A 27999-nucleotide genomic window follows, 5' to 3' on the forward strand; every position below is an offset into this window, starting at 1 on the left:
TGTTTAGAATTTTTAACCTAAAACAATATATTTTACACGGGGATAATTCAGAGGATAATTATTTATTAGAATTTATCGTGTTCGAATACTATTTTGCTCGCTAAAAGCTGTTCGGCCGCTTGTGTCGTTTCGTCGTCTTCGTCTGCTTCTTCAACGGCTTCTTTATGTAGATCATTGAATTCGCTATCGGGGTAGCTTCGATTCCTCAAGGTATCCGGCACGGTGTAGACAACACTTCCATATGCGTTACCTTTAATTTGATAAGAAAAAAAATATTTGAGATATCCTAAAAACCGTAGTCTCAGTAGTATTATTAAGTCGTAACGTCATATCAATTAATAATACGAAATAATAAAATATTTAACTAATAGCATAACTTTGTAATAGTATAACTATGTTGCAAACTTGCAAATTGATAGAAATATTTAAACATCCATGACCTAATTGTTATTTGATAAACCTTTTAGGAATTATCTTAAATAAAATTTGTGTGACATCAAAACGCACTGAACATTAAATTTTTCATAAATCCCAATAAAATTATATATAGCTCATTTTATATTTTTATATATAACAGATATTTTTATCGTACATACCAGTGTCCACTGTTTTGGTCACGTATTCCTGACGTTTCCGCCACATATGCCCAATCACACCAATGACCAAAATGATTAGCAAGAGACCCACGCATCCTCCCAACAACCATGTTAGCTGCAGACCAGCTAACCTGTAACCGATCAATTGAATTGATTAAGATATTAATTTAAATATAATTGGCCACTGGGCTAGAACTCATGAATCTGAAATATCACGTGCTTACAAAAAAATCTCGTAAAATAAACATGGTGAGAATGTGTCGAAAGAAATTCTGTCAAATGAGTATCACCGTAATTGAGAAAGTTTATGACCAACGCTCAAATAAAGTCGAGATGTCACTTTCAACAAATTCTTCATTGTTTTGGCTTTTTAAAATTATTTGCTGTGCATTCGAATTCACTAAATAAACATAAATATGTAATGAAGTATGAGTTAGGAACTAATATATTTTCTAAATACTAAGTAACAACGAATTTATCAAGGAATCTTGAGGCTATTATGTTATATAGGCTTATATATATAGGCTTATATTATTCTCATTGCCCAAAGAAGGTTGTCTAACTTACCCAGTAGGCGAGGCAACTTTAGCGGTTTCAGTGTTGTAGATACAAATGCGGCCGTCCATACAGCGGCACTCCTCATCTGTACAATTGTGTTCACAGCTGTTGCATTCCACACTGTAAGAAACAATCTATATAATTAAAAAAAAACTTAAGACAGATCACAAACACAGGCACACCAATCAATATGCTAATGCTATAATGCTGTGTGGGTGGATAAGCTAGCTAATAGACCAATGAGGCAGTCCAATATTCCACTACTATCCTAGGCTTCCTCTTCTGTCAAGGACAACGTTTGAAACTTGTTTCAGAACAATGTACCCGTACTCATGTGAAAAAATTACATCCGACCGATGCAAGATTCCTTACAATGTGAACCTTCACCGTCGAGCATGAGACAGATCATATAATTATAAAGTATTATATGTATATACATAAAAAACGTGCTTTTTTTTAAATAGAATAATTCATCAAATGCTGTTAATAAAAAAATTACTTACATTGTTATAGGTTCGCATGAGTTATTTTTATTTTCAAAACCAGGATCACATACACATTCATCTGCACTATTGCAAGTTCCATTATTACAGGAACTTGCACAAGACTTGACGCAGACTGAAGAATCATCGGAACTCTTCACGTAACCATTTAAACAGGCGCATTCATTAGGCGATTTACAATATCCATTTTTACATGCTTTGAAACAAATCGCTGTGCATCTACCGCCCTCCATCTTGTATCCTTCATTGCAGAAACAAACTTCAGACGAAACACATTTTCCATTATCACAGTCTGAGCATTTTGGCTTACAGGTGAAATTATCGTTAGCTTTTTCATATCCATCCAGACATTGGCAAACATTTAAACTTGTACAAGTTGCGTTGATACATTTATGTGAACAAATCGGGTGACATTGAAATGGATCTGTATTGCTTAATTCAAAACCATCATTACATGCACAAGTGTTTAGTCCAGAGCAATATCCATTGACGCATGGTTGACTACACAAGGGTTTACATTTACCACCTACCATGGTGTAGTTTTCATGACATTGACATTTATTAGGGCCTACGCACTCACCATTGGAGCAATCATTACATTTTGGCTTACAAGTTGACTCGTTAACTGGTTCATATCCTGGGCTGCATTTACACATATTTGGTGCGACACAAGAAGCGTTAACACATTTTGACTCACAGATAGGGAGACAGCTGAATTTATCTAATGGATTATCTACATAACCTGGGACACATGTGCAAGTATCTGGAGCTGAGCAAATTCCATTAATACAAGTACTTGAACACACGGGCTTACAAATGCCACCTTTCATATTATAGCCATCGTGACAGTGGCATTCGTTTGGTCCAATACATTCACCATTTGAGCAATAGCTACATATTGGTTTGCAAATCGACGCATTAAATGATTCATAACCTGAGTTGCACGAACACGTATCAGGAGCTGAACAAACTCCATTAGTACAAGCAGTTGAACACACGGGCTTACATATTCCACCTTTCATGGTATAACCTTCATGACAACGACATTCATTTGGGCCAATACAATCGCCATTTGAGCAAAAATTACACTTAGGTTTGCAAATTGACGCACTAACTGGTTCGTATCCTGGATTGCATATGCATATATTCGGTGCTACACAAGAAGCATTTACGCAAGGTGAGTCGCATATCGGTCGACAACTAAATCTATCCAATGGATCGATTTCAAATCCCGAATTACATGTGCATTTATTTGGTTCTGAGCAAAACCCGTTATAACATGCACTATCACATTTTGGTTCACATCTTCCGTTTTTCTTTTCATAGCCGGTGTTACAAACACAAACGTTTGGGCCAACGCATTTGCCATTTTCGCATTCATCGCATATTGGGTCACATTCCGTTTTGCTTATCGGTGTATGTCCTTCTAAGCACCGGCAAACATCAGGCTCCACACAGATGCCATTAACACAAGGCTGTTTACATTCTGGTATGCATTCATACTGGCTCATTTTTGTGTAGCCGCTGTTACATGAACACGTGTTAGTCCCTGTACACGTTCCATTAACGCAAGGAAAATCGCATTTCGGTACACAAGCACCTTTATCGTTTAGTATGTCCGGTGGTTTGCACACACATTTATAGGGAGCAACACATTCGCCTCCTGGACAGTCATTTTTACATTTTGGTCGACATCTTGAGTTTTTATACACCCAATCATTACAGCATACTAATACTGGTTTCTGAAAATTAAAATCACAACATTTATACGTATACTATTAATCTTATCGATGTAACTTTCAATTATAACAGCAGGAAAACATTCGAGACTATTCTAAAAATTATATTCGAATATTTTTTTTTTTTTTTTAAATAATTTACTTATTTATTGATTAATAAAAATAAAAAACTTTTAAAATAAATTTATTGTTTATACTTACACGTAATCTGCGTCTGAAACAAAAAAATAAGGGTAATTAATTTTATTGTTATATGATATAAAATTATATTAATAGTACACCATCGAAGAATTGTTATGGTATACCGCGAAACCATTCCTATTTAAATTAAGAAAAAAACCATGAGGGTGGAAAAAGATTTTTCTAACTTGCTCTCCGTATATGTATTATCTTTGCCACTGTAAATAAAATTCGTTATTTATATGTTATTGTGTAGATTACAGCTTTAGTGATACGATTATTTATAAATATAGTTTTTCAAGTAATAAAACGATATGTAGTAAATCTGCTTGACGATAGATGTCGCTACAAGTTTGTTGAATCGCACTATCAAACTACACACACAATATTATACAAGGTTTACAATATTAAGTCGACTAAGTGGCGAGTTCAGGCTAGGAACTAAGCTGTAGCGTTTGTTTTTCAAAAAACATAATTTTGTCTATAACATATTCGGAATTGGGGAGGACGAATTACGGACGAATACGGATAGAAGAAATAATAAACAAACTTTTGAATTAAGTATTTCATGCGATTTGATAACAGCTGCGTAGCTCAACTGTAATGTGAACTTTAAGCAATTTTGATTTATTCTTTATTTAAAATACAACACTATTCCAATTAAATAACAGTTCCGATAACAGCTTCGTCGACACTCAAAAAGTTTTTTTTCGCAAAAACAAAATGAATATCATAGATTATTAAAGCTCTCCAATCACATCATGTTAAATTGAAAAAAAAAATACATAAATAATCATAAAAGAAATAATATCATAAAAAAAATCATAAAATGTTTATATCCTCTTATAGTTGTCAATCAATGTTTTCTTTGTAATGGCAAATTTGATGTAATTATTTGTGTGATTGCATCTACATAAACATAACGTCATTAATAAAAAAGAGGCTTAACACTCTCATCCTATTTACTTATCTCTATTATATACTATTATAAACTTTTACAAGTATACACGACTCTACCTACTGGAAGCCGGCTTTAATGGCATAGTAATATCAACAATACTCTAAAAAAGAAAAACAAATTGTGCATTGGGCTTATGCTTAACTTTTAACAGCCAGTTGGTAGGCGTGTATAAAAAATAAAATTAAACTGTCGAAAATAAACAAAATATTCAAATAAATGATTATATATAAAACAACGGTGACCAATACTTATTTATATCCCATCAGACTAATTACTGTAAAGATTACGGAAATAATTAAATTCGATTATATGGTTGTGTATTTAATATTGTTTAGTTTATAGTTTGTATAAGTTTAATATTTTGACAACATATTGACAATAATCTCAATATATGAATAAAAAATTTAACCATTTAGATGTTTTAACATGACGTGGGTTTAAATAATCACTACGACATTACATTAGTAGATACGAATTCAGCCGAACTATGCCGAGGTATTTCAGTTGTAAACAAAAAGAAATAAATATTAGTATTATATCGATTTATTAGAGTATTGATTTGTGGTTGAAAAAAACAACATTGCAAGAGTATCCTTACCTACCTACCGATTGATATCACAGAATTAACTGGTGCGCGTACGACCTATATCATTGCTACGATTAGTGTTTCTAAACAAAACCAAAATATTATGTATATTGTATATACACACACATATTTATAATTTATATCATAAATCAACAGTAACTTTCCATCGAAATGACGGTCAAGCTCAGAATACACTACCTACGGATATTCAAGTCTTTTTCTAGTTAAGAAAACTTAACGTTTTCAACAGTTGTTAGTTAATACAGTTATAACTTAGTATTGTTGTGTCTGCTTTGAAGGGTGAGTGAGCCATATCCACGGCTCCGTCGCCACAATGGTGGCGTACCACCGACGGCTCCCTTCCGACCACCTCGCATAACTTACTTACTTACAGGTACTTCGAAAAGCAGCCGTGGCCGGTTAGGAGTAAGGGGTGAGTGAGAACTATAGCCACATGCGACATAAAGTCTCAATTCGCAAAATTAGTAGAGCATTGATGATTTAAGGAATGGTTAATATTTCTAAAGTCAATGTCTATGGTTATAGCTGATCACTTACCATAATGTGGACAATTTGTTAGTTCGCCTGATTATATGACAAAAAAAAGCAAGTAAAGATCTCATAGATTTGTAAACTTGTTTGTAACTTCGTGCGGTGTTAATATCGTAGCGGGACATCATACAATAGACTACAGTCTATATAACCTTTCTTGGTAAATGACTGATACTCATTAAAGCAAATAATTAATACCCTAGCTAGGTGTACACTTCACTCACCTGATTGGAATCAATATATATATATATATATATATATATATATATATATATTTAAAGCCTTCAATCTCTCTATTATGATGAAAGTTTATTATTTATTTTATAAATAGACTCTAACTCAAATCCAATGGCCTAAAAGCTTTAAATGCGCTCATTCAATCGTACTCTTTAGCTATATATGTATATATCTATAGATACTATACACATAATACAATTATTATTATACAGTTAATCCGGTATCGATGTTTAGGTGTTTCGCAAAAGAAATAAACAATTAAATCTATTAATAACCTACACTACTACTAAATAATACATATATGTATTTATATATATAGATATATATATATATGATATATATATATATATATGTTACTCCATAAGACTCAAACAATGATACTAACATCATTGTGATGAAATAATCGATGATTTAAAAAATACTATGATTTTATAAAATTTTACGTCCGTTTAGCGTAGAGTCTTATAACATCCAATCTAATAATAAACGGAATGGCACATTTCGCAATGATTTCATAACCGTCAAAATAATTCAGTTTATAAATAACAATTAAGCACTTACGAAACGAGACAAACACCTTCATCTCCCCTCTTTAAGCACACACACAGCACAGGAAGAACACATATAAATATAATTATTTGGCACCGAAGTTCCATGTTTGCAATTACATTAATTACATGTGCAACGAGCGATCAATTCAAATACAGAATAATGTGCGAAGCTCGAACAATCCCAGATAGTCGTTATCACTTCCGTTTTTACAACAAAATATTCCACACATTAAATGTATTCCCACAACTAGATACATTTAAATTTTGTAACACGATTGATTCCCTTCGATGCAACGTTTAAACTAACCACTAAGTACCGTAAGACCTACCCCAAAATAATAAAATTAACGACTGTTCATATACAGGACGTTGTGCGTTGTGAATAATTATGTCGGGACAGTAAAAAAACGATTTAAAACCTCCTTTGACTGATCCGCCTGTATATAAAGTTCATACTTGTAGTGAAGGAAAGCGAAGTTTTCGCATAGTACCGCTTATTGTAAGAGAATACAGAGTAATTTATTAAATGTATCAGAGAAAGTTTTGTATTAAAATAATAAATTATTTAATGTTTGTTTTATATAGACTATTCAGAGGCTATTCTTATTATACTTTATTAAAATAATATTCCTAAGAGTCAAAGTTATTTATACATAAATATACCGGCTGTTAGTCCGTATACAAATTAAAAACTCAATCTCTACGAACATAGAAATTACCTGATTTCGTATAGCCGCCGTCGTGTTTTCTTGTTGGAATTGAGAAGATTATATCATTCTAATTCAAAAAGCATATTTCTCAAATACAATAAGCTATTTACAAACAAATGTAAACGGTAGTGAAGTAAATTACAAAAAATATATGTAAATGTATGACTCAATCTATGAGGATTGAATAAATTAAGGAATTCGTATCTATAACACATACATGTCATCATTTGAACAACCTCCGTTGTTTTGAATAAAACTCGGCCCAGATTAAAGAGCTATAAGAAACATATCAGGATTTACAACCGTATACCATATAATAAATTGGTATAAATGTAGACTATTTAATTTTATATCCTGATGTGATTAGTATACATACTTTGCCTTAAAATTTAAGCTACATCGGGTTTCGAATGACGCCAAGAAGTCTTGTGAGATGCTCTTGTGATATCGATATATTTTTTGATTTCGGTTTTGACATCAATAGCCAGGACCTTCGTTTCGGCCGGCGGAAACGGTGTAGGTACAAATTATGTTATGTTAACCTTACAAAGAGGAGTCTAAATTTAAAAAACGTAATTATTATCTACTATATACATCACGATTTCACGTCGGTACCGCGCCATCTTTGGATCAGAAGATCAAACGTCACATATAGTGATGTTACTCTGTAGAAAGTTGCACTGTACGTCGAGAACAATGACACTACGTATAACGCCGGTGAATTTATAGACATCCGGCGAATAAATAGATAAGAACGAGATGTGCATAAACAGACAATGTTCACACACTCACTATTTGCTTTGACGATTGCAAAAAGTTGTAAATATTTTTATAAAGTTCAATTAGATCTCGAAAATTTGCTACCAAATTGACAAAAACAGTTATTTTAGTTCCGTTGAGGTAATCTTTCTAGTGCACATAAACTGGTTCAGTAGGTAAGTTAAATGGAAAGCAGAGATTTTTTTTTTTTTTTAACCCAATAACTTTTTATCGGCCTGGCCTGGGATTTTTATCCCAGGACCTCAGGATCTACGGTTTACGGTCTAGACACTAGAAAAACGAGGCAGTCAATGGCTCAGGATAGAAACCTTATCAAGTTCATTGAAATATCGCAGAATTTACGTACATGCCTATGCATGTATTTGAGCCTTCAAAAATATATTTCATCAACGTATTATGTGTCGAAATAAAATAATTTATTCGAATATCCAACACTATCTGATTAACGATCAAATTTGTATTCCGTGGACGTTCCCTACATAGGTACTAAATGGGATGACTTTAATTGCCCACCATTTAAATTCCAACCATTATTTGCTCGACCTCGATAACAAATGCGATCAAAACATGAGTTTCGATTACTTTTAATAAGTTTGTTTTTATATCATTGGTTATTAAATGTGGGTAAGTGGCCAACACGCCCCATGGACATTGGTGCCATATGAAATTTTAAGATTATCTTATACAACAACCAAACCTTGAGAACTGAGATTTTACTTGGTGGTAAGGCTTTGTGCAAGACCGTCTGGGTAGGTACCAACCACTTATCAGATATACTATCGCCAAACAACTGTACCTGAGTACACAAGGGACATAACATCTAGTTCCCAAGGTTGGTGGCGCATTGGCAATGTAAGGAATGGTTAATATTTCTTACCGCACCATTGTCTATGGGCGATGCAGACTACTTACCATCAGGTGGCCCATATGCTCGTTTGCCAATAAATGCCATAAAAAAAGTGTTATGTCATCTGTGCCTGTAGTTACACTGGTTCTGGCCCTTCAAACCGGAACAAAACAATGCTAAGTAAAACTGTTTAGCAGTAGAATATATGACGAGTGGCCCACACAGGCTTGCACAAAGTCCTAACACAAAGTATAATATGCGCGTGATCTTCATTAGACAATTGTTTTCTTTGGATCTGACATTCGTCTTCGCTAATCTCTAACCAAAAGCTCAATGCTTATTACTATAGCAAATGATTTTATTCCCTAGGAGTTCGACTCGTGGAATGGACTATAGTTATTAAATATATCTTGATATAATATTTATAATGGATATATTATATCTATGTCATGACTCTTCTACGTAAAATAACATTGTAATCTGAAAGTTTGTTACTAAGAGACATCGTTAGTACCTACTCAGTTATTTACGACCAATAAAATAAATACGCAGTCGTTTGTGTAGCTAAGATTTTATATTTCTCCCTTCCTTCGTTACAAACATCCTTGTTACAGTGTATTTCAATTCAGAATAAAACTGTTTTTATAAATTTTAAATTTCATGGAACAGAGTAAAACTCAAACTTACGATATTAGACGCAATTCTAATCTGGCCGCAGTGAAAACTAAATATCAAGGTCAAGTTTCAGTATATAACGTTACGAGTTTACTGAAACGTTTATAATTTTTTTTGTTATATGCATCCGAAACTTCCGCCAAAAAAACAGCTTCATTCCGCCATATTTCTCACCATGAGTTGTAATTTCTCTTTTATTTACCTCTTTGGAAGAAGATATCTTGTTTTGCGCTGCGCTTTTTGAAATAACACATATTATCGGTTAAACTAACGCGCCACAATTGTCACGTTGACAATGACACACCAGAAACCTTAACACATCTGCCAACCACATTACAAGTTTCGACGATAGAATGAACAATGGAATGAACGAAGACGAACAAAAACAGGGTTTAATTGTTTCGAACAAAGTTGTTTTTTTTTAATACTTTGACAGAATTTAAACCAATGGAAGCGACAAATTCTGTCATATTAAATTTTGTTATTATTCATTTAAACGTCAACGTGAACATGTCGTAAGCCGGTTAATATTTTTTTATATTAACAACTCATGATCCTAAAAATTCTAGCTTGTATCGTAAACTAGCTGGACTTGCGGCTTTACCCGCGCAAAATTAATAAAACACAAACTTCCAAGCCCCGTTATACCCCTTAGGGGTGGAGTTCCGTAAAATCAGTTCTTAGCGAATGTCTATAAGGAACCTATCTACCACTAAAACTTACTTTATTATTAATAATATTAATAATAAGAATATATTAAAATACCAGCTGTATACAAAAAAAAACTCTTATCACCCGTGATTATTTTACATAATGAAGTCTTTATGCAATGGTTTTCGATAACATAATTAGAGGCTCCCTTGTTGTTTTTTCATTATAATAGTTAACTAATTCATTACTTATTTGATTATAACAATGTTACAGAATTATATTTTTTGTTAGATTTCTATCATTTCATATAATTACTTATTAAGTAATTATATTTTTATTAGAAATCGAACTAATACATGTCATAAAATTATGAATTAGTTATTATTAATGATTTGTTTGAGCTTCAAATACGAATAGGCAAAATGTTAATTGTTTCAAATGAAATCGTTATTATAGGAACATTGCTATTTTGGTTAAATTGAAAAGCTAATTGCGCCATTGGTCCAGTGGCTACCTTATTAAGCAGCAGATCCCGAGGCCTTAGGTTCAACATAATTTAATATGTATATCCGTATAAAACCAGAAAGAAATGTAGAGATCAAACAAACATTAGATTTAAGAATTAATTACAATCTAAATAGTACGTTAAGAAAGGATAATTAGTATTAAAATTATTCGTTGAGTAATTTCAAAATCAATCATAAAATTCTTTCTCTCCTTACAAACTAATCTTCTTAAATCTTAATGCATTTATTTTACCAATTTTAATCAATTGTAATCCTCTTGGAGCGATAGTGCTAATGTAACTACTGGTACAAGAAATATAACATCTTATTTCCAAGTTAGTGGTTCATTCGAAACTTATGGGATAGTTAATATTCCTCACAATGCCAACGATCATGGCTTATGACGATCACTTATTATCAAATGGTCCATTTGCCAGTACCCACTGGCCCTCCATAAACTATATAGTACTCAGTGCAAACTATTTCTTATTCAATGTAAATGTCCCGTTAATGTCCCACTGCTGGGATAAAGGCCTCCTCTCCTTTGAGGAGAAGGTTTGGAGCATATTCCACCACGCTGCTCCAATGCGGGTTGGCGGAATACACATGTGGCAGAATTTCGTTGAAATTAGACACATGCAGGTTTCCTCACGATGTTTTCCTTCACCGCCGACCACGAGATGAATTATAAACACAAATTAAGCACATGAAATTTCAGTGGTGCCTGCCTGGGTTTGAACCCGAAATCATCGGTTAAGATGCACGCGTTCTAACCACTGGACCATCTCGACTCTGGTATTTAATTAGTTTGACAAAAAAAAAGACCCGCTAAGTTTCCTTCGCCGGTTCTTCTCAGGTCAAAATGTTTCATTTTCGGAACCGGTGGTACTGTTTAATGTGACTATCAATAAGTAAGTGTAATTATTCTATATTGAATAAAGGAATTTGAGTTTGAGTTTGAAACACTCCAAAACTATTCAAAAGTATAAACTATGCAATACGCCAACAATGGAATTTATGATCTTATCACTTGAAATTACGATTAATATCATTTTTTTTTACTTTAAATTAACATGATTATTTTTATTCCTACAAGTATTTAATACGGGATATTTACAATTTTTTTTTTTTTTTTTTAATTGGTGGAGCTCGATATTCCGACATTATCTACGAATGTCTTGTTCACGAGACTGAACTATTAAGTACTTGTAGTGATATCAAAAAATCATCTAGACACGCGGTAGCGTGTCAGCCAAGTTCTAGTAACAGAACTGGCGAGCAGCACCGTGTGTAATATTACACGAACCATTTGGAGCCACTTTTGACCTCCTCATAACTCAAAAACTATTTGACCTTAGGCAACAATATATTATCCCAAGTTATAAGAAGAAATGATATTTTATGTAGTTATAAATAAATTTCAGAAAGGACTATTTAACTTGGCACAAATTTAGACCTCACTTCTTTTGTCGTTGAAGACAACAACCAAGGTATATATTATAATATTTAACTTGGCTCTCATATTTACATTTATGTTTTTATGGGATACTACTTTCTTCATTCAAATAGTTTCTTCAATTCACTTTCGAATCAAAATTTTTATAAGGTAAGTTTTAATGTACAGCTACCACTGGTTCGAAATAAATATCTCACAGAGTTAACAGGCACTAAATTCAGTAGTTACTCTATTTCACCAAAATATTCATATACATCCTTGTATGAAAATCGAAGAATACTAATTACTAACCGAATCTTATAAATGAATACTGTATTACCAAAATCAAATTAAAGATGTTTAATATGTGATTATCAATCAATCAATCAATCAAAAGCCAATCGTTGTCCACTGCTGAACATAGGCCTCTCCCAAGGTGCGCCAAAGCTCCCGGTCCTCCGCCTTCCGCATCCAGTCGGTCCCCGCCACCTTCATGAGGTCATCGGTCCGCTGGAGGGCGCCCTACGCTGCGTTTGCCGATTCACGGTCTCCACTCTAGGACTCGTCTGCTCCAACGGCCATCGGTCCTACGACATACGTGACCAGCCCACTGCCACTTCAGCCTGCTAATTTTGCAAGCTATGTCGGTGACTCCGGTTCTTTTCCGGATAATCTCATTTCTGATCTTATCCTTCAAAGATACCCCGAGCATAGCTCGCTCCATAGCCCGCTGAGCGACTTTGAATTTGTGGACTAGTCCCGCAGTCAGTGTCCACGTTTCGGCACCGTATGTCATGGCAGGTAAGACGCATTGGTTGAAGACTTTCGTCTTCAAACTTTGCGGTATAGACGACGTGAGGACTTGACGAAGGTTGCCAAATGCTGCCCATCCCAAGCGAATTCTTCGATCGGCTTCCTTCTCGAAGTTGTTCCTACCGACTTGAATGACCTGTCCTAGGTAGGTATATTCACTGACAACTTCGAGAGGTTTCCCTTCGACGTATATCGGCCCCGGCACGACATGCCTATTGAACATGACCTTGGTCTTGTCCAAGTTCATACCGAGACCGACACGCCGGGAAGAATCGCTTAGGCTACGCAGCATTTCGGTTAGCTGTTCCAGCGACTCTGCTATGATGACGATATCGTCGGCAAATCGAAGGTGTGAGATGCACTCGCCGTTTACATTGACTCTATATCCAGTCCAATCCAGCGTCTTGAAGACGTCTTCCAACGCGTTGGTGAACAGTTTCGGGGATATTACATCCCCCTGTCTCACCCCTCTGCGCAGTTGGATCGCCTTCGTCTTACAGTCCTGGATGTGGACAGTCATTGTAGCGGCGTTGTACAGACACCTCAGTACCTCGATATATCTCCAATCGATATGACATCTCTGCAATGAGTCGAGCACTGCCCAGGTTTCGATGGAGTCAAAGGCTTTCTCGTAATCCACAAAAGCCATACACAGCGGCTGATTGTACTCTTCGGTCTTCTGCACAATCTGCCGAACAGTATGGATGTGGTCTACGGTGCTTTAGCCTGATCGAAAGCCGGCTTGCTCTGGGGGCTGGAACTCGTCAAGTCGTCTGGCGAGACGGTTCGTGACGACTCTTGAGAACAGCTTATACACGTGACTCAGGAGGGAGATTGGTCTGTAGTTCTTCAAGAGGGTTTTATCACCTTTTTTGAAGAACAGTACCACCTCACTCCCGCTCCACGTTTCCGGGGTCTTGCCATGTTGGATGACAGAATTAAAGAGGCTTGCTAGCTCTTTCAGGACCGGAGTCCCGCCTGCCTTAAGCAACTCTGTTGTGATTCCGTCATCTCCCGGAGCTTTGTTGTTTTTAAGCTGTTCTAGAGCCGCCCTAATCTCGCCTTGGTCGACGACCGGGAGCTCCTCGGAATAATGGCGCGTAAGAGGGGCGCGCTGGTCATCAATACTGATTCCCACAGGTTTATCCGATCTTGAAGAGAACAACTGCCCATAAAACCTCTCTACTTCTCCGACGATCTCAGGCCTTGACCTTGGCCTTACCATTTTCAGTTTTAAGTTTCGTCAGACGCGGCCTCCCAAACTTGCGAGTGAACACTTTCGATCCCCGATTTTGCTCTATCGCAGCCTTGATGGCGCGGGTATTGGAGCATCGGAGATCGCGCCGCGTCAGCGTTTTTATTGTTCGGTTTAAGGCCTTATCTGACAAAAACGATGGTAGTTCTCGTCGTTTCCTCATGAGCTCGAGTGTCTCAGCAGAGAGTTTTGGTGCGCTGTCTCTTTTCTGTGGCGGAAAACACTTGCGGGATGTGTTTTGCAGTATTTTGACCAGCGTGTCGGTTTTCTCATCAATACTGCTTACGGTTTCCAACGCGGTGAATTGATTTTGAAGCTCCATTTGGAACTTTTCGGAGCCTTGAGCAGCCTGGAGCATGGTAGGTCGGAGAGTAGACCTCATCATTCGCGATCTTTCGGCTTTGAAGTCGATATCTAGAGTGCCTCTAACCAAGCGGTGATCACTACCGGTATTAAACCTGTTGATCACTGAGACATCTCTAAATATGTGCCTTTTATTCGAAATGATAAAGTCTATCTCGTTCCTTGTCACGTTATCGGGGCTTCGCCAGGTCCACTTCCTCTGGGGCTTCTTTTCAAAGAAAGAATTCATCAAAAAGAGCCCCTGCGCTTCGAGAAAGTTTACCAGCATTTGCCCCCTGTGATTTCTGCAGCCCAAGCCGTAAGGTCCGACTTTCGATTCACCTCTATCTTGTACTCCCACTTTAGCATTAAAGTCTCCCATAACAACATTGCAGTGGGCCTTCGAGGTGTTGTTGAGGGCCTTTGCGATGTCCTCGTACATCGCTTCTACCACATCATCAGAGTATGCCGAAGTTGGCGCATATACCTGTACGACCTTCAGGGAGAACCTGTCGGAAAGTTTTAGGACAAGGTACGCTACCCGGTTCGACACACTACTGATTTCTACAATGCTGCTAATGAGATCCTTTTTGACCAGAAAACCGACACCACCCTGGGAGAGTTTATCACCTTCGCGGAAGTAGAGTAAGTTACCGGACTCTAGAGTTATCGTGTCCTCCCCCTGTCTTCGGACTTCAGATAACCCCAGTATATGCCAGTTTATATGACTTAACTCTACTTCTAATTCGGCGAGGTGATGGTCCAGCCTTATCGAGCGTCCATTATACGTTGCCATATGTAGTCGTCTTTTATGGTAGCCTGCCATGAACCGGTGATTCTTTGCACCCCCTGCCCTGCCGATACCGCGACCGCTACCTTGGTCGGGCCAAGCGGGCTTGCCGGTAACTGGGGGCCTTTTTTTAAACGCATCTACCATTTAGGAGGATTTGCCCATACTCGCCACGCTGGGCAGGCGTGTTGGCGAGCGCAGTAGGGGGTAGTTGTTTACGGGGAAGACGCTGCTGCCCATCCCCCCTTTTCCCCGTCCCTTAGTCGCCTCTTACGACACCCACGGGAAGAGATGGGGGAGTGCTATTCTAAGCCCGGCACTCCACGGGCATCCGGCACTCCACGGGCAATATGTGATTAATGGTAAACTAATTGTTAAGTCAGTGGTAGAACTAAACCGCTAGTATAATTTTCAATAAATCTTATGAGAAAAACATGCAAGATTTAAACCACACAAAATAATATAATTTATATTTAAACAAACGTACAAGTGAATATATGGCTATATACTATGGCTATGGCTATATACTAGTGTCATTACAATGAAAGCCAATTCATACTTATAATTCATAATGTTTTTAGGCTAAGTTTTAAATATTACCATTGTTATTTTATATTTATTTAATTTACATATAAATATTATATAGTTATTTTATGTTTAAGTGTTTATATTAAATATTAGCGAAGATTGTCACAGCCCGTCATAAATACATAGGGTACCACTGAAAATCAGCGTTGGGAACCCAACGCGGAAGCTGAATGGTACACCTATTTAGGACACAATTACTATCATTGGGATGGGATGCGGTCCTTCTTTGCCTCCTACCCATGGGGGCAGGTTTGTTTCTCGCTGGATGATCCGAGCATTATTGCCGACTCTGTTGCCGATGTGGTGCTTCAGGGTATGGAACTGTTCATTCCGTTTTCTGCGGTGCCCATCGGTGGCAAGTCCCAGCCCTGGTTTGGTCGTTTCTGCAAAACGGCCTCACGCCGAAAATGGGAACGTTACCATGACTGGGCTAACGCATCAGCGTCTCGTGATGTAAAGACCAGCGCATTCAGAAAGGAATATAACTCTGCCTCTAGGTCCTTCAAAAATGTGATTGCTAAGGCGAAGACGGAGTACATTGGCAGAATTGGCGAGAGACTGGTACGTCTCCCTTCAGGAACACGTGCGTTCTGGTCTCTCGCTAAGGCTGTTCTTGGGAATTTCTGTCAGCCTTCTTTTCCATCTCTGCACAAGGACGGTGAGTCATTGGCCCATACCGCGAAAGAGAAAGCTGATCTTTTAGGCTCTCTCTTCGCGTCGAATTCGACCCTGGATGACCAAGGAAATTCACCACCAACAATACCGCGATGTGATACCACGATGCCGGAGGTTAAATTCCGGCAAAGTGCAGTTCGTAAAGCACTTTTTTACTTGGACATTCATAAGTCGAGTGGACCCGATGGCATCCCTCCAATCGTGCTACGGACATGTGCTCCCGAGTTGGCACCGGTCTTAACGCGTCTTTTCCGGCAATCTTACGCATTAGGCGTCGTCCCGATCTCCTGGAAGACTGCTTTAGTGCATCCGATTCCCAAAAAGGGTAACCGCTCAGACCCGTCCAATTATAGGCCTATAGCCATCACCCCCTTGTTCTCCAAGGTAATGGAGTCCATTGTAAACTGTCAGCTCCTGCGGTATCTAGAGGAGTACCAGCTGATTAGTGACCGCCAGTACGGTTTCCGTCGAGGTCGCACAGCCGGTGATCTTCTAGTTTACCTTACTCATAAATGGGCGGAAGCAGTTGAGAGCAAGGGGGAGGCATTAGCAGCCAGTCTGGACATAGCGAAGGCCTTCGATCGCGTGTGGCACAAAGCGCTTCTTTCGAAGCTTCCTTCCTATGGGCTTACCGGGAAATTATGCAGTTGGATTACCAGCTTTTTGGCAGATCGGAGCATCAAGGTCGTTGTCAACGGTGCATGCTCCGACCAAAAATTCGTCAACGCTGGTGTTCCACAAGGCTGCGTTCTGTCACCCACTCTGTTTCTTCTGCATATCAATGACTTGTTGCAAATCAGGAACATTCATTGCTATGCAGGCGACAGTACCGTTGACACCTCATACACCGGCCGTGCTAATATTTCTCGGGAAAACGTCGAAGAAAACCAGAACAAACTTGTGTCTGAAATCGAGTCTTCGTTAAACGAAGTCTCGAACTGGGGCCGGCTAAACCTAGTCCATTTCAACCCCAAAAAGACGCAAGTTTGCGCGTTCATCGCTAAAAAAACACCATTCGTCGTATCTTCACGATTCGAGAACATTCCGTTAGCCGCCACAGCTAGTATCGGAATACTTGGCGTTGATGTTTCGAGCCTCGTTCAGTTCCGCGGTCAACTGGAAGGCAAAGCCAAATTGGCATCAAAAAAGCTTGGTGTGCTCAGCAAGGCAAGACAGTATTTCACATCGGCCCATCGCCTAAGACTATACAAGGCGCAAATTCGGCCTCACATGGAGTACTGCTCTCACCTCTGGGCGGGTGCTCCCCAGTACCAGCTCCTTCCATTTGACCGTATCCAACGTAGAGCAGCTCGAATTATCGACGATCAAGCCCTTTCTGATCTGCTCGATCCATTGGCGTTGCGTAGAGATGTTGGATCACTCTGCATCTTCTACCGAATTTTCCACGGGGAATTGTTTGGATTAATCCCGGCAGCTGAATTCCATCTTCGGACATCTCGACAAAATTCTAAATTTCACCCACACCACTTAGATGTCCGTAAATCCACAACAGCGCGATTTTTAAGGCATTTTCTGTCTCGCACAACCACTCTGTGGAACCAGCTTTCGCCGGCGGTTTTTCCGAACCGATACGACTTGGGAATCTTCAAGAAAAGAGCGTACTTATTTCTTAAAGGCCGGCAACGCACCTGTAACCCCCCTGGTGTTGCAGATGTCTATGGGCGGTGGTAGTCGCTTTCCATCAGGTGAGCCTCCTGCTAGTTTGCCCCCTATACCATAAAAAAAAAAAAATCATTACTTACCTCTTTTTTTATATCTTCATTAGATTAAGTTACTACTTAGGTAATGAACAGAATTATTTTTAATTTTGTTTTTTTTTTTTTTATATATATTTACTTTTGTAATTGTGCCGTGTCATAAATATAATTAAACATTTATTTATTTCTTTCTTTCTTTCATACAAGATTTCATATAAAATTGTGTATACGTTGTGTCGCTCTTGGAAGTAGGTTAAAATCTATTACGGAATAGAAAAGGCGCCATACAGAGCTAATGAATAACAAAAACTTTGCGGTTGTTTATGGAATTTTATAGAATTTTCCTGCAGATAAAATATATGTTTATCAGCCATATGTACACGTATGTATGTTCGTACCGGTTAATTTTAAATCATCGAACAAACATTATAAGCACGAATTGATTTTATTTAAGAGTTCAGTACAAAAAACTATATTTTAAGAAAATATAAAGGAAACATTGCCGTGGTAATTTTACACGCACAGACAGCTGCACATAAGTTATATTATAGTGAACTCAAAATGCACAAAACGTATGCAAGCCTTGGAACACCTTGGAACCTGCAGCCACATAAGCTAGACTAGACCAATAAGGTAATCAAATAAAATATGCATTTCAAACACTAAAGCGTTTTGATTGGTCAATAGTTTAAAATTACTATCGTTTCGGAGCGTAGCCTTCAACTAGAATAAAAGGCAAGAAGTTCGCGTAGTTGCTCTTTTAAAATAAACCAGATTTCAATAAAGTTAGAATTAACAATTATTCTTCTTCTTGCATTTGAACCTGAGCTTAAATCCAAGCACATATTTATTCAAAAAGTATTTTATATTTATATTATGTATTTTATTATATTTTGTTAGGTTATTTTTTTTAGTCAGTCATGATTTAATTTACATTTATATGTATATACCACCGTAGAATTGTAAATACCCTTAGATTGTAATCTATCTCGCGAAATTGTAAGCTCCCGGAATATTGTAAACGGTGATTTAACTCGAAATATAACATCGATTAAAATTTCGATAGTTTATGATATTTCAGTTAGATTAGTTTATAACTTAATTGAAATTACGCATTTCGGTAGATAGTAATCTACCGAAAAATAACGCGTTAAATTGTAAGCAGTACATATGTTACGGTTCACAATCTTTCAACAGTTCACAATCTCGCGAGATAGATTATAATCTAACGGTATTTACAATTTTACGGTGACATATATAGTTTATATAATCTATGTACGTGGCATTTCTTTTTCTCGCATTTCTCGAGTACAATAATGACATTGTCTTATAAATAAATAATCAGCAGACGTGGAGTGAACAATGGATAAATATCATTAAATTTGATTCAACGGCTTTTATAAAAATAGAATCTGTGCTGACCTCCAATGAAAAATTGCATATTATTTCTATAAATATAAATTCGATAAAAATAATAATACCAAAAAATGTTCCTTGACCAATTTTCGACTAAGGCGACCAATTTAAATAAACAACTGAGCGGACATTTATTGCGTTCTTTATTGTTATTGCAAGGGACAAATAACATCGTAGATTCCATATTATGAACATATATATTTCTTAACAAGGAATTATGTATATTTGGCTCTCTGACCTAATTTCGGAAAGGCGTTCAACCATTTATCTGCCGAAGATATTATAATACAAGCGTGTGCCTCACTCTCATATAGGATGCTTTTGACTTGGTGGTAAAGTTTTGTGCATACCCGTCTGGATAGATACCACCCACTCATCAGATATTCTACCGAACAGTAGTACTCAGTATTGTTGTATTCTGGTGAGCGAACCAGTGTAACTACAGAGTAAAGAGACATTCATAGTTCTCAAGGTTGGTGGTGCATTGCCTGGCGATGTAAGGTATTATTAAAATTTCTTACAGCGGTATTGTCTATAGGCAGTGGTGATCACCATCTAGTGGCCCATTTGCTCGTCCGCTTATCTATACCATAAAATAGGACAGCATTCCGACACGACCTGTGATTTATATGATAAATTCATAACAGCACACAACAAAAAATAACGCGGATAAAAAAAAACACAAATTCCAATTATAATTGTATTCTAACAGTATTTAAAACGGGATATTTACCATGTTTATTTATTATTATTTGGTGGAGCTTGATATTTCGACATTATCTACGAATGTCTTGTTCACGAGCGAAATATCGAGCTCCACCAAATAATAATAAAAAACATGGTAAATATCCCGTTTTAAATACTGTTAGTAATAAAAATAACCATGTTAATTTAAAATCTTATAATTGTATTCCTTCGTATTAGTATTTCAATTGTGATACTGAATAAATAAAAAAATATATGCAGTCATATTTAACCAATTTATAAAGTACACAAGAAATGCACCTCAACACGTGTGCGGAGATTTGCATGCGACTTCACGTGCTTTCCAACGTACTAGAGTGTAACACTGACAGCTTCCTTACTTAGACCTGCTACTAGGAATCGACAGACATGCCTATTTAATTTTCATACGTTGATAAGAAGCGTATGAAGTCACCGCCTGTTACGCACTAAGGATGTAATATTATAACAATATTGTGAGAATAAAAATGCAATCAGAGTACAGTCACGCACGACAGAGGATACACGTCTGAATCCTCTTCCGTGGCGCAGAATGGCCTAACCGGACACGGTGACTAGATAATACAGATGCTTTATCAACTTATCTTTATTTATTAATACTTTATTTTGCGTACAATTTATAATTCATAATAATTTAAAAAAAGACAGTGCAATCAATTTATACGAATCAATGTAGACTTATGAAAGACTAGCCGAACCTACGGATTTACACAAACCCTCACAACCCATTTTAGTTCGAGGAGTGAATTAAAAAAAAAACCTATGTCCTTCTCCGGGTATCAAACTGTCTCCATACCAAATTTCACCTGAAATGTCTAACCCTGGCTTAGCCTCAAGAGATACATTAAAATTATGTATTAAAAAATTGTAGACCTCAAAAAAGCCTGAAGAAATATCCACGATAATATGTGTCAATCTTTTAAGAATCGACTCCCATTAATTTTTATATAATTCATTTTTATCATCATCATATACTTACATAAACGTATGTTGTATGAATCGACCATTTCTTAGAGCGCATCGAATCTTATGTATCTTATGTCTCTTGCGTCTGTTACACTGGCTCACTCATCCTTCTAACCGGAACACACACAAAATATTTAGTATTGCTGTTTTGAGGAAGAATATCTGTTGATTCAGTGGTATAAAGCCTTACCACCAAATACCAAAAATAGTAAAGAAAATTCTAAGAATTAAGTAATATGTAGGTAATACAAGAGGCTCATCATCATCTTCATCCTAATAATCAGCCTGTATTAATCCACTGCTGGACATAGGCCTCCCCCAAGGCGCACCACTGAGCCCGATCTTCCGCCCTTCTCATCCACTTCCTACAAAAGGCTAATTGCTAACTAACCATAGGTGGCTAATACAGGTATAAACCACAGATTACGTCTATAGAATAAATACTATAATGCTTAACATCTTACTAATATTCAAATGTAACTCTATCTGTCCGCCTGTCTGTTGGTCTTTCACGGCCAAACCACTGATCGATGATAATTTGATGACATCTGGTATGAAGCAAGCTAGAACCCCAAGGAAGGACACTATACTACAAACTTACAACCAACCCCTAAAACGCAAACGAAACCAAAGACTACATATACCTCATATAAAGTCGCATTGTACTATACATATACTTTATTTGAATGGTTAATAAACGTCACATCACTACGATTAAAAACATATTTGTTTTAATGCGTTTGTAAAAAACATATATAAATATAAGTATTAGATTTATGTTTATGACATACATATTCCATACACGTACAAGTAAAAATTCAATAAAAAACGTACACGCTTAGGCTAGCATCCATAATGTTCGCAACACGAATACACGAGCCAATATATCCAGCAGGTTAGTGAACCCGCAAACACACAAGCATTCTGATAGTTAATGATAATTGCCGGCATATTAATTTCAAAACGAGTGAATAAAAACCGACTTTATATTTTTGACATAGTTTGAACAAGAACAAGTATGAACTTAATTTCTTTATTATAAATAACGTTAAAGAAAAGTTTATTAATATTTAGAATACATAATCACTTCGCTAACACAATGTTAAGAAAAAAGTCGAATAGATTTTTTTTTTAAAGTACAACGCTTAAATTTAATTTCGGTAATAATATTACATTACATTAGCAGTCTGTAAATTTCCCACTTCTGGGCTAAGGCCTCCTCTCCCTTTGAGAAGAAGGTTTGGGGCATATTCCACAACGCAGCTCCAATGCGAGTTGGTGGAATACATGTGGAAGAATTTCGTTGAAATTAGACACATGCAAGTTTCCTCACGGTGTTTTCCTTCACCGCCGAATACGAGATGAATTATAAACTCAAATCAAGCACATGAGAATTCAGTGGTGCCTGTCTGGGTTTGAACCCGAAATCATGGGTTAAGATGCACGCGTTGTAACCACTGGGCCATCTCGGATCTTAAATTACAGTAATTCAGGACAAAACCTCAATTCTCATCGTGAAATATCACCTCAATAGGTACCTTATTAATTTTTTCAACCATTTAATTATAGTGTTTTGATATAACTTATTAATTACATTAGTAATTTTACAAAATTTAAAGATATGACATTGTTAATTTAAGCGCATTTAATTTTACTGCAGTAGTTAAATTTGTTTCGACCTTCCCCAGCACTTAGCAATTAATTATCATTACTAATATAACAAAATTATTACAATTAATATCAGAGCAGAATCACGAAGTATAATTATCAACCAGTATACCGAAAACTAATTTAATAAATCAATTAAACATAATCGCATTGATAGTGTTTTACCTTTTTAAAATCATAACCCTCTTTTATGCACAAGAAAATGAAGTTTCTGTTTGTCCAAAACTGTCCAAATTGAAACAGAAGGAAACTGATTAGCATAGCTACTTACATAATAATATTAAATACCAAAAACTTGCCCTACACGCGTTGTATCTTCTTATATAAATCGTATGTATATTGGTTTAAAATTTTTTTCAGAAATACGTTGCTTAAAATTGTCTCCAGATTTATTACTATAGATATTTGTCTTCTTACAAAAATAAGCTTAGATTTATTCATTGCTTCAAATAATGTCATTCACAACTTGTTGGAAATAAAAAAAAAAATCTATATTTAAACAGATTAAAAATAATTAAATTTAATTTATTGCTTAAAACCTTTGTAGATAAAAATGCTAAAAGTTACCACTTGATATTATGCCAATAGCCTCTATAACCACTTCCTTGGCGCCATCTGTCTTGCAAGGGACATTAACGTCTTGTTAGTTCTGATTCATGTCACCATTTATGTCACAATTAACATTATAATTAAGATACATACATGCAGGGTCGCCACTACTCACATACAAAATATATGAATGCAAACTTTTAAATTATTTGCATTATTTCATGACGATCGGTTGAAAAGACGAAAAGAAAAGATTAAAAATTAAGAAAAATTTTAAACGATCTCTTTATATTATTCAAGTGGTTATAAAAATATATATATAGTTAAATATATATATTTTTATAACCACTTGAAATAATAAATATTTTATTTCTCAGCAATTTTTTATCTCACAAAACGTCCTAATAGTCGACCAGCCTAGCTTTTGCCTTAAGAATTGCCATTGTAGTTTGAATTATCTATAGTGAAGGGAGAAATTCTTTGAACTCCTTCGCTATAGGCTGCTGTTCAGTCACAAGCTCACCCGGTATCGGAGCTCCTTTACGACCATCTTCATCGGAGATTTCCAGGGCGAATCAGTCGCGATAAGTTTTGTAGCACTTCAACAGATACCATCACCTTATCTCCCGAACTGCTATTAATGTATTTGCACTAAACCACCACACAATTTTGTAAGCTAAGTGGTTCTAACCCCCTTAAGTAGAGTAAAAAAAAAACCGTAGTATAACACCTAGGTTGAAAAATACCAACCTATCAAGACAAGAGCTATTTCTTATCTCATATATGTGAAAGTCATAAATTCAGATAGTTAGATATTATTTCATTGATAGATCAATAAATAAAATAATAACAATATCGAAAGGGAACTCTAGTTATCGGTGTTCACGACAGATGTCGCTAACAATAGATTATTATCTAAAAATAGCCTAACAAATCACGCTGTATATTGTATACGTCAGTAACCCCCCTTGACCCTGCAAGACACGGCGGCTAATAATCACAAAGATGCAATCAGTTCCATGAAGGAACCCTGGTCGAACCGACTACCGCATCAATCATTCATTTCGCATCGAATGCGTCAATGCTATTGCGCACGCGTCGTATAATAAACATCCTGTAACGATATTGACTCGCCTGACCCAAATGCATCTCGTGGACAATAGTAAAATTTGATACAAGGATCATCTATTTTAAATATTCGTCATATTTTTTATACAATATGAATATTTAACATACTTACTTAAATGGGTAATATATTTTATAAATATATTACATTGGGAGGGCATTTCAATTATTATAATAAAATATTTCGAAAGATACGATTTTAAAGGTGTGCAAAAAAACTAATAAACTTAGAGGTACTGTATTCTTTTGTCTTTCGTATACATTAATATATTGAGCCTAGATGACCCAGTGGTTTGAACGCGTGCTTCTTAACCGATTGCGGTTTTAAACTCAGGCAAGCACCAAGAGATTTGCATGAGTTTAATTTGTGTAATTCATTGCGTGCTTGGCGGTGACACAAAATATCGTGAGGTAATCTACATTTAAATCATTCAATCTAATTTCAATGAAATTCTGTCATATTTGTATCTACCGACCCGCTTTGGATCAGTGTGGTGGAAGCTCCAAACCTTCTACTCAAAGAAGAAAGCCTTAGCCCAGCAGTGGGACATTTAAAGGCTGTTATAATTTGATGTAAAAAGTATATCTGAGTAATAGTGACATGTCCCTCCCATGGATAGATGCAATGATAGTGACAAAAATTTCTTTTGAGATCTATTAAATTACATCTATTAAAATAAGTTAGTGCACTTCTTGCTAAATATAATCAGAATACTCACCCGCAAACGCCGTCTAAACAAATTCCATCATCATCGCAACTCTTACAGTTGTCCGGGCAAAGTTTGTGACAATTGTTACCGGTCACATTCTTCGTGTAGCCTTCGTTGCATTCACATGTATATGGGGCTTTACAAACTCCATTTTTACATCCATCACATATAGGCTTGCAGACACCGTCAGTCATATTATAACCGGCAAAACACTCACAAACGTTTGGAGTTTTACACTCTCCATGTATACATGATTCACACTTAGGTTGACATCTACCGTCAATTTTATCGTAACCCTCATGGCAGGAACACGTATCTGGTGCCACGCATATTCCGTTAAGACAAGCGGGTTCACACGTAGGAGTGAAGCAACTATTCTTGTGCTCCGGATGTAAAATTGCAGGAGGGTCGCACTGGCATACTTCCGGCGCGATGCATCTTCCTCCATTGCATCCTGTGCTACAGGAAGGCGAGCACGCGTCTGCTTGGCTCTCATATATCCAGCCATTGCAGCAAACTGTTTCGTTCTGCGTCTGCTTGTATGCCTGAAAATTATTAAATTATTACAAGATTAAACTTTATAAGAACCGAGATGATAATTTATCTGCAAACATTCAGAAAAAAATTTACTTTAGTCAGTCAGTAAAAACATCGTTTTATATATGTGTAGTTGTGTACCTTAACTAAATTCTTTATTATACTATTACTTATGTCAATATGATATAAAGAATACGCCGTATAACGCTAGTAAGTTTTTTTTTTTTATTTAATCAGACCAATGATTATCAGATGACTCATATTCTTAGACATATAAATTATAATTAAAAAAAACATTATTCGGTCAGTAATCGGTTCGTAACTCATCAGTGATTGCGCTCCGGGACGCATTGTGATTAGCCAAGCGACAAATTGTCTTTAACTTTTTATAATTTCATTAATAAATATATTATCTGTGACATTATGTATACCGTTTTGCTATGACATTGACAGCCACTTTGATTAACATGTAAGTGCATGATTACCATGTTTAATGGAAATACAGATTTGATAGACGTATTAGTAACATCCCAGAGCGTCTAACTATCTCGTTGTATACTGGATTTGTCTCCTATATCGTATAAATTTGTAGAAGTATTGCAATTCTGCGAAAAAGATTACAATAAATGTGAGCGTACGAAAGAGATAGCATGAGATCGGCCCATATTTATAAATCTCTTCTTTGTTGGAACAGGTTATACTAATAAATAAAAACCTACCTCAACTTTTGTCTTCACAACGATGCATCGTTTGGTACCGCACATTTTATTTATTCTGACTCTATAGTTCTTCGCCCTCGTTTTTCGAACGCTGAAAAATATAAGGTATTTTTTTTAATACGAATTTCTCATACTCTATGCAAATCAAATTCCTTCAATCAATAGAAGATTCCTTTATTCAATATTAAACTTACTTATTGATTGACAAATTAAAAACAACCACCGGTTCAGAAAAGAAAATGAAACAAGAATTACGGGCGAAAGAAACTCAGCGGAAATTTTTTAATTATTTCTTTGCAAAATTGTGATTTGTTTTAAATATACCTGCCGTAATTTCTTTATATATCTATAACTAATGAACTTATATTAATAAATTTTATAAAATATATTATTCATACTCTGAGAGATTTTAGAAATCAATTTATCAAAAAACATTTTAATTCGTTTGTAACAATAATAGTTACATTGAATATTGATAATAGTTTGTGTTATATTATACTCGTAATAAATAGACTATATAAATTATGACTCTAAGGAGCAAAGCAATCTCAACAATGGCATGTCTGATCCAAATTATAGTAAATTCGTCGAGGTGTGCTGATGACATACATACACAAATTTAATTTAATTTTTCGTCTTCATAAATCAAATAACGTCATAAAAAATAAATTAAAATCACATTTTAAAAAAATTAACTCGACAAAATATATGAATGCAACATTATAAAAAAGCGTGGAATTATTGTAGATTTTAATGCAGGATAAATAATTATAAAATTTTATTTAATTTACAAATGTATGTAATTGGATTTGGTAGAAAAGTGTAGTTCTACCGAATGTCTCGTCGGTTCTTCTAAATAGAATCTACTTTTCGAACCGATGATAAAATTGTAAACGTTTTTGTGATGTATTTCATTTAAATATTCAATTTACGACTTAAAATGTTATTATTCATAATTTCAAATCAGTTTATTTTAAAGCTATTAGAAATAATCGTAATTTTGGAAAAGGAAATGACTATATTTTTTCTGAAAATAATAATATGTAAGTAATTCTGTCTATCTGTGCAACTAAATCACTAAGACGACAAATAAAACATATTTTTTTTTATATTATACTTGGCATACAAAAAATTAAAACATGAAGAGTTGAATAAAAAAAATCTGAATATAAATCTGAGTGTTTACCTCCTTGATACCACACATACGCCTCGGTCGTTCGCTTTTAAAGCGTCAGTAAAAGTTACAACTTCACAAAATAAAGCGAAAAAAAATAAAAATGTAAAGTTCATTTTGAAAAAAATTATGTACACTTTTTG

The 27999-nt window shown here is 35.9% G+C and overlaps 1 protein-coding gene across 1 annotated transcript; it reads right to left on the reverse strand.

Moving 5' to 3' along the window:
- Positions 1–2: 2 nt before the first annotated feature.
- On the reverse strand, positions 3–27996 carry LOC125065158 (neurogenic locus notch homolog protein 1-like). Its single transcript, XM_047672632.1, has 8 exons — positions 27869–27996; positions 26683–26773; positions 25436–25971; positions 3598–3610; positions 1658–3399; positions 1164–1274; positions 597–727; positions 3–250 (listed from the first exon to the last, which is right to left on the reverse strand). The coding sequence occupies exons 1-8, from the start codon at positions 27970–27972 to the stop codon at positions 66–68; spliced, it is 2913 nt and encodes a 970-aa protein (XP_047528588.1). The 5' UTR covers positions 27973–27996; the 3' UTR covers positions 3–65.
- Positions 27997–27999: the final 3 nt, after the last annotated feature.

Source organism: Vanessa atalanta, chromosome 7 (assembly GCF_905147765.1).
Source record: "Vanessa atalanta chromosome 7, ilVanAtal1.2, whole genome shotgun sequence".
In the NCBI taxonomy this organism is placed as follows: domain Eukaryota; kingdom Metazoa; phylum Arthropoda; class Insecta; order Lepidoptera; family Nymphalidae; genus Vanessa; species Vanessa atalanta.